Source organism: Tamandua tetradactyla, chromosome 17, assembly GCF_023851605.1.
Source record: "Tamandua tetradactyla isolate mTamTet1 chromosome 17, mTamTet1.pri, whole genome shotgun sequence".
NCBI lineage: Eukaryota > Metazoa > Chordata > Mammalia > Pilosa > Myrmecophagidae > Tamandua > Tamandua tetradactyla.
Genome location: NC_135343.1, coordinates 17444419 through 17458354, shown reverse-complemented (window position 1 = coordinate 17458354; position 13936 = coordinate 17444419). Strand labels below are relative to the sequence as shown.

Sequence of the window (13936 nt, the reverse complement as noted above, 5' to 3'; positions counted from 1 at the left end):
TACCTATTTGTAGAAGACATGATCCTATGCATAGAGAATCCTAGAAAATCCAATAATGCCTACTAGAGCTAATAAACTTTGCTAAGTTCAGCAAAATGACAGTATACAATATGAACATGCAGAAATCAGTTGTCTTTCTATACAGTGGTAATGAACACTCTGAAGAAGTCAAGAAAAAAATTCCATTTTCCATAACAAGTAAAAGAATTAAATATCTAGGAATAAATTTAACCAAGGGTGTAAAAGACTTGTATATGGAAAACTACCAAACATTGCTGAAAGAAATTAAAGAAGATTTAAGTAAATAGAAGAACATTTGTGCTCATGAATTAGAAGATTAAATACTGTTTAAATGTCAATTCTACCCAAAACAATATATAGATTCATTGCAATCCCAATGAAAATTCCAGTAACTTTCATCACAGAAATGGAAAAGCCAGTCAGTTATTAAATTTATATAGAAGGGTAAGTGGCCTTAAATAGCCAAAACCACCTTGAAAAAGATGGACAAAATTTGAGGACTCATACTTACTGATTTTAAAATGTATTACACAACTGTGGTTCTCAAAATAGCATGGTACTGGCACAAAGATGGACATATAGAGTGATGAATGAAATTGAAAATTCAGAAATAAACCCTCACACCTTTGACCAAGTTAATCTTTGACAAGGGTACCAAGTCCATCTAATGGGGAAAGAGTAGTCTCTTTAACAAATGGTGCTGGGAATACTGGATATCCATTTGCAAAAAAAAAAAAAAAAAAAAAAAATTGAAGGTAGACCCCTACCTCACATCGTTTACAAAAAATTAACTCAAAATAGATTAAAGACCTAAATATAAGAACTAAAACTAGAAAACTCCTAGAAGAAAACATAGGGAAACATCTTTAGGACCACATGTTAGGCAATTGTTTTTTAGACTTTGCATCCAAAGCACCAGCAGCATAAGAAATGATAGATGTGGGAATTCATCAAAATTAAAAATTTTTTTGTACATCCAAGGCCTTTATCAAGAAAGTAAAAAGACATCCTACAGAATGGAAGAAAATGTTTGGAAACCTCATTTCTGATAAAGTTTTAATATCCAAATAGTAGCAGTGGTATAGTAAATTGTGATATCATATGTGGATAAAATAGTCAGTATTTAAATACATTTGGGCGTACTACCACTTAAAAACACACAATTTTATTGAGATACAATTTTAATACCATCAAATTTACCCTTTAAAAATGTACAAGTCCTGGAGGATCTCTTTTGTTGCTCAGATATGGCCTTTCTCTTTCTAAGCCCAACTCTGCAAGTGAAACCATTGCCCTCCCCAGTACATGGGTCATGACATCCAGGGATGAAAGTCTCCCTGGCAACGTGAGAGATGACTCCCAGGGATGAACCCGGCCCTGGCCCCATGGGATCAACAGTGCCATCCTGACAAAAAGGGGAAAAGAAGTATAGCAAATAAAGTGCCAGTGGCTGAGAGTTCATATAGAGTCGAGAGGCTTCTCTGGAGGTCACTCTTATGCAAGATTCAGTTAGACATTGCTAGCTATTATAACTTGCCAAACCCCAACCAAAACCATTCCTTCCAATCCTAAAGAATATCTAGGGCATTATATAAGATTCTGTGAAGGTACCATGCACTAAGGTAACTTTCCTACAACCTCCAAATAGGTCCCTGGGCCAAATACGTTCTGAAATGCAAAGGAGCCAGCCCTTACACAATATCAACTAGTTCTATCCCCCATCCCACATTATCAACAGCCCCTTCCAACATGAAATGAGCGTGTCTCAAATACCCCTAAAGAATGGGAGAAAGATGATGATGGTGAAGTTATACAGAGAAGGTTGGGTTTAACAAATGAATATGAGTGTTGAATCATTATACTGATATTTCTTTTAGCCCCCGTACCTTAGAGCAGCTAGAAATAAAAACCTAAAATTGTGGAATTGTAACCCATTTCGAACTTTGAAATCTGTTCTACAACTAATTGCTGTGATGTACTTTGAAATTTATTGTTTTTATGTATATATGTTATTTAAAGAGGAGGATTGTAACAGACAAGAATTCTGCCACTGAGCCACAAGGGCACCGCCCAAGAATTCATTCCCTTTTATTTCCAAATATTCTATTTTTATAGACTATTAGAATAAACAAAATATTCTGTTTTTGTTTATCCATGATCACTGGGTTGTTTTTACTTGTTTGGCCATTATGAATAAAGCCATTCTGAAAATTCACTAACAAGATTTTGCATGGCCTTTGTACTTTATTTTCATTCTATTTATTTATTTTTCATATGCTATATGGCGGGGTCACATTTCATTCTTTTTCCGTGTGAGTATCCTGTTATTGCAGCACCATTTGTTGAATTTTTTGTTTTATTAGTTTTGTTGGTTTCTTTGTTTTGTTTGTTTGGGAAGTGCACGGGCCAGAAATCAAACTCGGGTCTCCTGCATGGCAGGTGAAAATTCTACCACTGAACTACCCTCACACCCCCTGTATGGACTTTTATATATATATTTTATATATATATATATATTATATATATATATATATATAATATTAAATATATATCATATTTTTAATTATAATATAATATATTATATTTTAATATAATTTTAATATATATGGCATATTTATAGAAGTATAATTTATATGCAATAAAATTCAGCCTTTTTAGTGCACATGTGAATTTTTTATATTTGTATATTTATTCTTTTTTTCTTATTCATTTTTAAATTTTTAAAAAAATATAACAAACACAAACATTCTTAACAAATGATCATTCCGTTCTACATATATAATCAGGAATTTACAATATCATCATATAGTTGCATATTCATCATCATGATCATTTCTTAGAACATTTGCATCAATTCAGAAAAAGAAATAAAAAGACAACAGAAAAAAATTCATACATACCATACCCCTTACCCCTCCTTTTCATTGATCACTAGCATTTCAATCTACTAAATTTATTTTAACATTTGTTCCCCCTATTATTTATTTTTATGCCTATATTGTACTCATCTGTCAATAAGGTAGATAAAAGGAGCATCAGACACAAGGTTTTCACAATCACACAGTCACACTGTGAAAGCTATATCATTATATAATCATCTTCAAGAACCACAGCTACTGGAACACAGCTCTACGTTTTCAGGCAGTTCCCTCCAGCCTCTCTGTTATGCCTTAACTAAAAAGGTGATATCTGTTTAATGCATAAGAATAACCTCCAGGATAATCTCTCTAATCTTTTTGGGATCTCTCAGGCACTGACACTTTATTTTATCTCATTTCTCTCTTCCCCCTTTTGGTCAAGAAGGTTTTCTCAATCCCTTGATGCTGAGTCCCAACTCATTCTAGGATTTCTGTCCCACGTTGCCAGGAAGGTCCACACCCCTGGCAGTCATGTCCCACATAGACAGGGAAAGGGCAGTGAGTTTGCTTGTTGTGTTGGCTGAAAAGGGAGGCCACATCTGAGCAACAAAAGAGGTTCTCTTGGAAAAAGAGTCCTTAGGCCTAATTTTAAGTAGGCTTGACCTATCCTTTGTGGGGTTAAATTTCATATGAACAGACCCCAAGATTGGGTACTCAGCCTTTTGCTTTGGTTGTCCCCACTGCTTGTGAGAATATCAAGAATTCTTCATTTGGGAAAGTTGAATTTTCTCCCTTTCTCACCATTCCCCCAAGGTAACTTTGCAAATACTCTTTTACTCACTGTTCAAATCACTCTGGGATTTATTGGGGCATCATTCTGGACAAACCTACAAAATCTCATGCCCTACTCAAGTTCCATGTACTTATGGTGTTCAATTAAGCTGTCCACATAAGTTATATTAGGAACTGTACTAGTCAAAATATGAATTTTGTACCAAATAAACATTTTTTGCTTTAGTCTCACACATAAGTTAAAATTTTAAAATATTAATTGCCATCTATTTTCAACACCCTGCAGTAATGACATACTTTGTTCTTCCTCATGCAAAAACATTTTTAAATTTGTACATTTAGTCACTATGATTTTACACTCTAGTCATTCCTAGATTATACCATCTCAGTCTTTATCGTCTTTCTTTCTGATTTCAATTATGCCACCAGAACTCCTCCCTCTATCATTTACACATTCAGTTTCATTCAGTGTTCTGACATAATTGTATTACAGTTATGTAGTACTGTGCTATCCATTTCTGAGTTTTTACAATCAGTCCTGTTGCACAATCTGTATCCCTTCAGCTCCAGTTACCCAATATCTTACCCTATTTCTGTCTCCTGATGGTCTCTGTTACCAGTGAAATTCTCCGAGTTTATTCACTAATGTCAGTTCATATCAGTGAGACCATACAGTATTTGTCCTTTTGTTTCTGGCTAATCTCACACAGCATAATGTCCTTAAGGTCCATCCATGTTGTTACATACTTCATAACTTTATTCTGTCTTACAGCTGCACAATATTCCATCGTATGTATATACCACAGCTTGTTTGCCACTCGTCTGTTGACAGACATTTTGGCCGTTTCCATCTCTTGGCAATTGTAAATAATGCTGCTATAAACATTGGTGTGCAAATGTCCATTTTTGTCCTTGCCCTCATGTCCTCTGAGTAGATATCTAGTAATGGTATTGCCAGGTCATCTGGGAATTCTCTCCTTAGCTTCCTGAAAACCCGCCAAACTGCCTTCCACAGCGGTTGCACCATTTGACATTCCCACCAACAGTGGATGAGTGTGCCTCTTTCTCCGCATCCTCTCCAGCACTTGTCGTTTTCTGTTTTATTGATAATGGCCATTCTGGTGGGTATGTGATGATATCTCACTGTGGTTTTGATTTACATTTCCCTAATAGCCAGGGAAGTTGAACTTCTTTTCATGTGCCTTTTTGCCATTTGTATTTCCTCTTCTGAGAACTATCTGTTAAGTCTTTTGCCCATTTTGTAATTGGGTTGTCTGTCTTTTTATTGTTGAGTTGAACAATCTCTTTATATATTCTGGGTATTAGATCTTTATCTGATATATTGTTTCCAAATATTGTCTCCCATTATGTAGGCTTTCTTTTTACTTTCTTTACGAAGTTCTTTGATGCACGAAAGTAGTTGATTTTGAGGCGTTCCCATTTCTTTCTTTCTTTCTTTCTTCAATGCTCGTGCTTTGGGTGTAAGGTCTGGGAAACCGCCTCCTATTATAAGATTTTCCCTGCATTTTCTTCTAACAGTTTTATGATCTTAGATCTAATGTTTAGGCCTTTGATCCATTTTGAGTTAACTTTTGTATAGGGTGTGAGATGTGAATCCTCTTTCATTCTTTTGCATATGGATATCCAGTTCTCTTGGCACCATTTATTGAAGAGACTGTTCTTCCCAGGTGAGTTGGTTTGACTGCCTTATCAAGTATCAGTTGTCCATAGATGAGAGGGTCTATATCTGAATATCCTATTTAATTCCATTGGTCAGTACATCTATCTTGAGGCCAGTACCATGCTCTTTTTTTTTTATACCAAAAAAACACCAAATAAACGGAAACATTCCTTTTTTGATCATTCCGTTCTACATATATAATCAGTAATTCGCTATATCATCACATAGTTGCATATTCATCATCATGATCATTTCTTGAAACATTTACATCTATTCAGAAAAAGAAACAAAATGAAAACAGAAAAAAAATTATACGTACCATACCACTTACCCCTCCCTTTCATTGATCACTAGCATTTCAAACTACATTTATTTTAACATTTGTTCCCCCTATTGTTTATTTCTATTCCATATGTTCTACTCGTCTGTTGACAAGGTAGATAAAAGGAGCATCAGACACAAAGTTTTCACAATCACACAGTCACATTGTGAATGCTATATCATTATACAATCATCTTCAAGAGACATGGCTACTGGAACACAGCGCTACATTTTCAGGCAGTTCCCTCCAGCCTCTCCATTACATCTTGACTAACAAGGTGATATCTACTTAATGTGTAAGAATAACCTCCAGGATAACCTCTTGACTCTGTTTGGAATCATGACACTTTGTCTCATTTACCTCTTCCCCCTTTTGGTCGAGAAGGTTTTCTCAGTCCCTTGATGCTGAGTCTCAGCTCATTCTAGGATTTCTGTCCCACGTTGCCAGGAAGGTCCACACCCCTGGGAGTCATGTCCCGCATAGACAGGGGTAGGGTGGTGAGTTTGCTTGTGTTGGCTGGAGAGAGAGGCCACATCTGAACCACAAAAGAGGTTTTCATGGGGGTGACTATTAGGCCTAATTTTAAGTAGGCTTGACCTGTCCTTTTTGGGGTTAAGTTTCATATGAACAAACCCCAAGATTGGGGGCTCAGCCTATAGCTTTGGTTGTCCACACTGCTTGTGAGAATATCAAGAATTCAACTTGGGGAAGTTGAATTTTCCCCCGTTGTCACCATTCCCCAAAGGGGACTGTTCAGATATTTTTTTATTCACTGATCAGATCACTCTTGGATTTATTGGGGATTTACTGGGGCACTCTGAACAAACCAACAAAGTCTCATGTCCTAATCAAGGTTCCAGGTACTTAAGGTGTTCAATAAAGCTGTGTACATACGTTATATTAGAAAATGTACTAGTCAAAATATAAATTTTGTATCAAATAAATATTTTTTGCTTTAGTCTCACGCAAAAATTGAAATTTTAAAATATTAATTACCATCTATTTTCAGCACCCTGCAGTAATGCCATTCCTTTGTTCTTCCTCATGCAAAAACATTTTTTGTGTATGCATTTAGTCACTATCATTATATACTCCAGGCATTTCTAGATTTTACCATCTCAATCTTTATCGTCTTTCTTTCTGATTTCATTTATGCCCCCAGCCCTCCTCCCTCTATCATTCTCACATTCAGCTTCATTTGGTGTTTTAACATAATTGTATTACAGTTAAGTACCATGCTTTTTTGACTACTGTAGTTTCATAATACACCTTAAAGTCATGTAGCGTGAGACCTCCGACTTATTTTTCTTTCTCAGAATACTTTTAGCTATTCGGGGTACCCTTCCCTTCCAGATAAATTTGGTTATTGATTTTTCTATTTCTGAAAAGTAAGTTTTGGGGATTTTAATTGTTATTGCATTGAATCTGTAAATCAATTTAGGTAGAATTGACATCTTAACTATATTTAGTCTTCCAGTCCATGAACATGTTAAACCCTTCCATTTATTAGGTCTTCTGTGATTTCTTTTAGCAATTTCTTATAGTTTTCTTTGTATAGGTCTTTTGTCTCTTTAGTTAAATTTATTCCTAAATATTTTATTCTTTTGGTTATAATTATAAAATGGTATTTTTTTTCTTGATTTCCCCCTCAGATTGTTCAGTAGAAACACTACAGATTTTTGAGTGTTGATCTTGTACCCTGCCACTTTACTGTACTCATTTATTAGCTCTAGTAGTTTTGCTGTTTTTTTTTTTCAGGGTTTTTGACATGTAGTATCATATCATCTGCAAACAGTGAGAGTTTTATTTCTTCCTTTCCAGTTTTGATGCCTTTTGACAAACACATTAAGTTGTGTAACAACTACCACAATCAAATGACGTAACATTTCCGTAATTCCAAATAATTCCCTTGTGCCCTTTTATGTTTAATTCCTTCCCCAGCCCTCAGACCCCAGCAACTGCTAGTCTATTTTCTGTCCCTATGGTTTTTTGTTTTTTTCTTCAAAGATCTTTTATTGAGTTCTGATCATCCTAAGTGTACAATCAGTGATTCACAGTATCATCATATAATTGTACATTCATTATTCCAATTGATTTTTGAACATTTTCATTATTCCTAAAATAATAATAGTAATAATGAAAATGTAAACGAAAGTAAAAAGGGACAACCAAAACATCCCATAGCCCCCACAAACCCCTACCATTTCTTTTTCTTTTTTTTTTTTCTTACTCATCTGTTCATATGATGGATAAAGGGAGTGTCATTCACAAGGTTTCCATACTTGCATCTTCACACCTTCCAAGCTCTGTAGCTATTTAATCATCTTTAAGAATTAAGGCTATTGTATTATAATTCAACAGTTTCAGGTATTTCCCTCTAGCTACTCCAATACACCAAAAACTGAGAAAGGATATCTCTATTCTGCATAAGAATAACCTCCAGATTGGCCTCTTGGCTCTGCCAATCTCTCAGCCACTGAAACCTTTTGTTTCATTTATCTTCCCCCTTTTGATCAAGAAGTCTTCTCAATCCCACAGTGTTAGGGCCATGTACATACCTAGGAGTCATGTCCTACATTGCCGGGGAGATTTATACCCCTGGAATCGTGTCCCATGTAGGAGGGAGGGCAATGAGTTCATCTGCAAAGTTGGCTTAGAGAGAGGCCACATCTGAGCAACAAAAGAGGTTCTCTAGGAGTGATTCTTAGGTATAATCATAAGTAGACAGAACTTCTTCTTTGCAGGAATAAGTTTCATAAGGGCAAGCCTGATGATCAAGGTCTTATCCCATCAAACTGGCAGTCTTTGATGTTTGTGAGAATATCAGGTCTTCCCCAGGTGGGGAAGTTAAATATTTCCACCTTTTTTCCCAATCCTTCAAGGGGACTTTGCAAATACTTTTTAATCTTGTGCCCAGCTTCCACTGGAATGTATTGGGGCATCATACTAACCTGTACAAAACAACCAGACCTCATTCCCTTTTTATGGTTCCATGTAATTATGGTGTTCGAATAAGCTGACCATACAAGTTAAGTTAGATAGTATGTTACCGCAAATAAAAATTTTGCACCAATAAACATTCCTTCCTTTGGTCTTACATAGAAGTTGAAGTTTTAAAATGCAGTCAGTATCATCCTTTACCCTTTCGTCGGATCTACCCCAGTCCTACCCAGATCAGCCTTATTCATATATCTAATTGAAGTCTGATCACTTTTTCAGTGCTTTTAATGATTACTGGATGGGATAATATTTACTTTCATAGTTGCAGAACTCTAGCTCTGAATCTCAGGGGTCACACTAATATCCAAAGTTCTATGGAATGACCAGGTTACACACAAATTGCTCAGCATCTCAGAATTTAGAAATAAGTTACAACTCTGGAGCAGATGTGGTTGTTGTAAGAGCTTACAATCTAGGAACCTTTAAAATAGGCCTTCACCTGAGTTCAATTCTTAAGAGCTTGTACATTATAGTTAGTCTGTATTAGGCATTATAATATTTTTTGACATGTTTTTATTTCTTTTGTGTATACCTAAGAGTGAAAATTGGGGGAACATATGGTACCTTTATGTTTAACATTTTCCACAAGTCTTTTTGACATCTGTTACTACACATCCTTTACATCCTTCTCAGTGCTTAGTTTCTGCCCTTTTCACTATTTCCTCTGTTTCCTATTTGTCCCAAAATACAGTTGTTCCTGAGGTTTTGAGCCTTGACTCTTCCTCTTTGTTCATTCTCTTTGTCAGCATTCTAATTAACTCCCTTTACCCTAACCACCTATCTGTCTCTTCTAGGAATTGCTGTCAGCCTGATCACTCTCAACTAGTGCTCCCCACTATTACTGTCTACTAAACAACTGTCGTCTTAGTTGTTCTGCCAGGAGGAAAATGGCATCATCATCTCTCCAAAGCCTGAGCATACTACTTTTTGAATTCTGCTTTATACAGTGTTCATCTCTCTCCCCTCTCCCCCCATCCCTTCCATGCTTGGCTATTTATACTATATAGAATGCAACAGCATCTGACAGGATAAATATCAATTCTAGAAACACTGGGATCTTTGTGGATGTTTACTGGGAACACTGTAAATCCAGAGGCTTTACTGTAGAATTAGTCTATCACTAGAAAGCATAATTTCTAACTCATTGTTCTGATGCATTTAGTAATAAAGGATGGATAAAGGAGACAATAGCAGTGAAGTAGCTAAAAGGGAACCAAATAGAAAATAATTTAAAATTCTCTTATGTATGTTGAAAATTTGTAAATTTGTGAATCTGCCCACACTCATCAAATTATACAATTGCGCTAACCAATTTCTAAGTTCAGATGTTCTTAACGTGGGTTTTCCTGAAGGGATAGATGTGAGGGATTTACCCATTATTGATATTCTTCTATTAAATTTCTAGGACTGCTTCCTACACAGTAAATATTCTCACGCCTATATTCTTAACTTGGTTTACTGTTGTGGGTGTTTTGTTTTTTTATTCTGGAAAGTATTTTGGTAATAAAGAGATGTATGAAAATCGTTCTTACTGCATTTTATATTTAAAAGCTTGCATAAAAAATGTTTGCTTTAGAAAACAGCAGGTGTAATTCTGGTGGTACTGTAATTTCAAACTCTAATTATAAATATGGTTATTAGAGGAAAATATTTCTCTTTTAACATGTGATGCACTAATTAATCTTTTGTGCATTTTGACAAAAAAGATATATATGAAGACCTCCATCTCTTCTGTGAGAGAAGTAGGCAGATTATATGACATGAGTTTGTTGCTCTCTCACTTTGCAAGCTTCCATTGTCATTCTGTGTTACAAGTAATAATAAAAGATATGAAAAAGACTTGAATGATCGTGCAGTGAACTTAATGTTCACAGTAAATCTTATCTTTGATGAGAGAGGTGATACAAATCAGTGACAGGAGACAGTTTTTAAAAATTTTTTAAATTGTAAAATATAGCATATACACAAAGCAAAGAAAGAAAAAGCAATACTTTTCAAAGCACACTTCAACAAGAAATTACAGAACAGATTCTAGAGTTAGTGACAGGAGACTCTTGAAGTCTCTTTGTAAGAGGTGGCTTCTGTTGCAAGATCTTGAACAGTTTAACACAAAGCAGGCATGGTGTTTCCTTTGATGGCCTCAGTGTTTTCACTTTATTAATTTACTTTCTATATGAGTAGGTGACTCTGATTGGCTTTCATGTGCTTAGAAAATGGAGGTTGTTCAAATGTAAGGATTCAATATAACCCATACTATTTGGGAAAAAAAAAATAGAAATTGACTTTAGAAGTGTATTTAAGATTAATGCAAATTTCTTTTCTCTAGAAAAATCTATCTTGTAAACTAAATTAGGTTAGTTTACATATATAACATTTGGGAAAAAAATTGATGACAATAAATGGTGATTAAGTAAAACCATGACACAGATAAAGGAATGTTTGAAGTTAACTATCAAGTTTCTTGAACATTGGTTGTGATGGTTAAGAAAGAAATATGATTAGAACTGTGTATTAGAAGGCAACTAGTGTAACTGAAAGAGATCACTTTACCAGGTAATTTTCAGTCATATTCAAGGCCATGCAAGTATATTCACTAGCCAGCTGAATTGATCCCTCATGATACAATAAGAAATGATTCCATCGTTTGTATGATCAGGTTCTAATAAATATATTTGACATACAAATATATGTCATATTTATAATAATGCTGGATTATTTAAAAGTAAAACTGTTATCTACTCATTCCTTAAAATATGAGGTGTCCTACTGTGCTTCATTTAAAGATGAACAGATAATTGTGTAAGTATAACAAGTAAATGTTTTTATTTGTTTTTCCAAAGCTTATAACTTTTTCAAACTATTGATGGTGAGAAATGCCTAGGAATTCTAGCAACGTAATTAATTCTGAAATTTTGTATTCACTTTTTTATGTGGGGAGAAAAGGGAACTTTAAATTTAGCTAAATGTTGGGGGGGTTGTTTTTCTTTTGGACGAGGAGAGAAGGGATTAAGTACTTGCATTATGAAACACTAATATAAGTAATTATCTGAGTACTGCTTTTCACATTAAGCTACACTTATTTTCTGATTCTGTTTTTTCAGTTTCCATAGCAAGACGTGTACAAGATCCATTAGCTGAGCTAGTGAAAATTGAGCCGAAGCACATCGGAGTTGGAATGTATCAGGTAAAGCAATATGAATCATTTAATTTATGAAATCCATCAATACAAAGAGCAGTGCTCAAATCTGGCATAGTAATTAAATATCATTGGAGGTAGAACCCCATTTTCAGAGGTTGTATAGTTGGTGGGAAGGTAGTTAGGAATTGTAAGTTGTTAGAAAGGGGGAAATTCTTTTTTCCCCTTGGCATTAATGGTTTTAATCAAGACTTAGAATTGAATGTAGTTAGATTTGAAGACTATTAAAACATGAGATCAGAGCAGTAATTTAATCTAGAGTGCTTTCTTCTTTTAACATAATTATGAAATGGGTCAGTGGGTATGGAGCAAAGGGGTGGGCTCTTTGTGTAAATCAGTGAACTATTATTCTTTCAAGAAGTCTTTGGTACCTACTCTACCTTATTAATTTTTTTTTCCTGTGCTCTCTATTCCTGTTTATTCTTGTACTTAGTTTTTGGTTTTTACCCAGTGTGGTCTCAAACCTCCAATTCCGTAGTAGCAGTAATAGTAGTAGGAGTTGTAGTAGTATCTATATTTTTGATACTTGAGGTTGTGTGTGTTCATTGTGCAGTTGGGGATAGCACTAAATCTTGGCAAATTGAAACCATGGTGATAGCTGAATGGCAAATGGGACTTAAGTTGTCTCTAGAAGCTGGAAATTAAACTCTTTTCCCCTTTGATGAAATTTAAGTCCTCCTTAAATCTGAAAGAAAATATTATCCTCTGTACAATTTTTATGGGATTTGAGTAATGGGTACTACATTCTCTCTATGGAGACATCATATTATGTCAGTGGAATCTGTGACCACTAGAAATGGAAGAGAGCTTAGAAATTATACAACCCCAATTCCTTATTTGACAGCAAAAGAAGTTGTATCCTAGAGTAGATCAGATTTTTTACCCAGGATCACATCACACCATGGCAAAGGTTAGACTAATCTGTCATATACTGGGGCTTATCTGAGAAAGTTCCCATTTTATAGCAAATTAGAAGGATAGTTGCTGAAGGGACTTACTTAGTAGCAACTGGTTAGATATGCCTGGTATCCAAAGAGTACAACTATAACAGTTTTGTGATATAGACATTGTAGTTAATAGGAATTATAGTTATTTAGCTCAACATCAAGTTAGGGAACTTTTCAGCAAGGTAGTAGAACAAAGGAAAATGAAGTCAAACTTTTAGAATCTAGGCAGGCTAATAAGCTAGTAGTGTCATAGAGATCTTCAAGTAAATTGGAGGCCACTAGCCATTGGATTTGAAGATAGCATTTAATGTGAAAGTGTTTGGAATTTATTCCAGCAGCATTGAGAAGTAATGGAAGAGTTTTAAGCAAGGGAATGACGTGATATGATTTATGTTTTTAAACATTAACTCTGGCTACTCTAGTGAGAATCAATTAGAGGGGAAGAGGAGAAGCAGTAAGACCAATTAAGAGACTATTTCACTAGTCCGGGGTGAGAGATGATGGTGCTTTGGACAAAGTTGATGTTAGTTTTGATAGAAAGATATTAAATCTATTTTATAGGGACGATTTTGTCAAAAGTGAAAGGAGTTGGCAGGAATTTACTCCAAGGATGTAACATGTAGATGATGCCTGGGTAGAGCAGATTTAGTATGGTAAGACCAATAATTCAGTTTTAGATATTTTAACTTTGAGATACCTTGTAAGAAATCCAAGAAAAGATATCAAATAGGAATTGCATATGCGAACTAGATATCTGAGGTTTAGAGAAATAGCAATTATTAACATTTTGTACAGGCTGATTGGCAAATAATGATGCTGAGAAAGTGATCAAGATGTTGGGCTGAGCTTATATCATGAATATTCTTTTACCACAGAACTCTAAATTCCATAAGATGACAGAAAAGGTGTGAGTGTGTGTCTGTGCCTATATACACACACACATAAATGACTACACTGAATTACCAATGCCGGGGAAAACCAGAAAGGCTACTATCATTGGATGGAAATATCAGGACTTCTTGAAAGATATTAAACAAGAGGAATCCATCCAAAGAGGAAAAACACTTGGTGGAGCCACAGCTCAAAACAGAAATCAGCAGTGTTTTGAGGTAGTTGCAG

General features: G+C 35.1%; 1 protein-coding gene across 3 annotated transcripts in view; it reads left to right on the top strand.

Annotated features, from left to right (window-relative positions):
• Positions 1 to 13936, top strand: part of SRBD1 (S1 RNA binding domain 1) — a 280304-nt gene that overhangs the window by 163799 nt on the left and 102569 nt on the right. For all 3 annotated transcript variants that reach the window (XR_013164245.1, XM_077134136.1, XM_077134138.1), the window contains exon 16: positions 11776 to 11858. Coding sequence is in view for 2 of the 3 variants with exons in the window: in XM_077134136.1 (XP_076990251.1) it covers positions 11776 to 11858 (83 nt within the window). In the remaining variant the exon portion in view is untranslated. The remainder of the gene's footprint in view (positions 1 to 11775; positions 11859 to 13936) is intronic.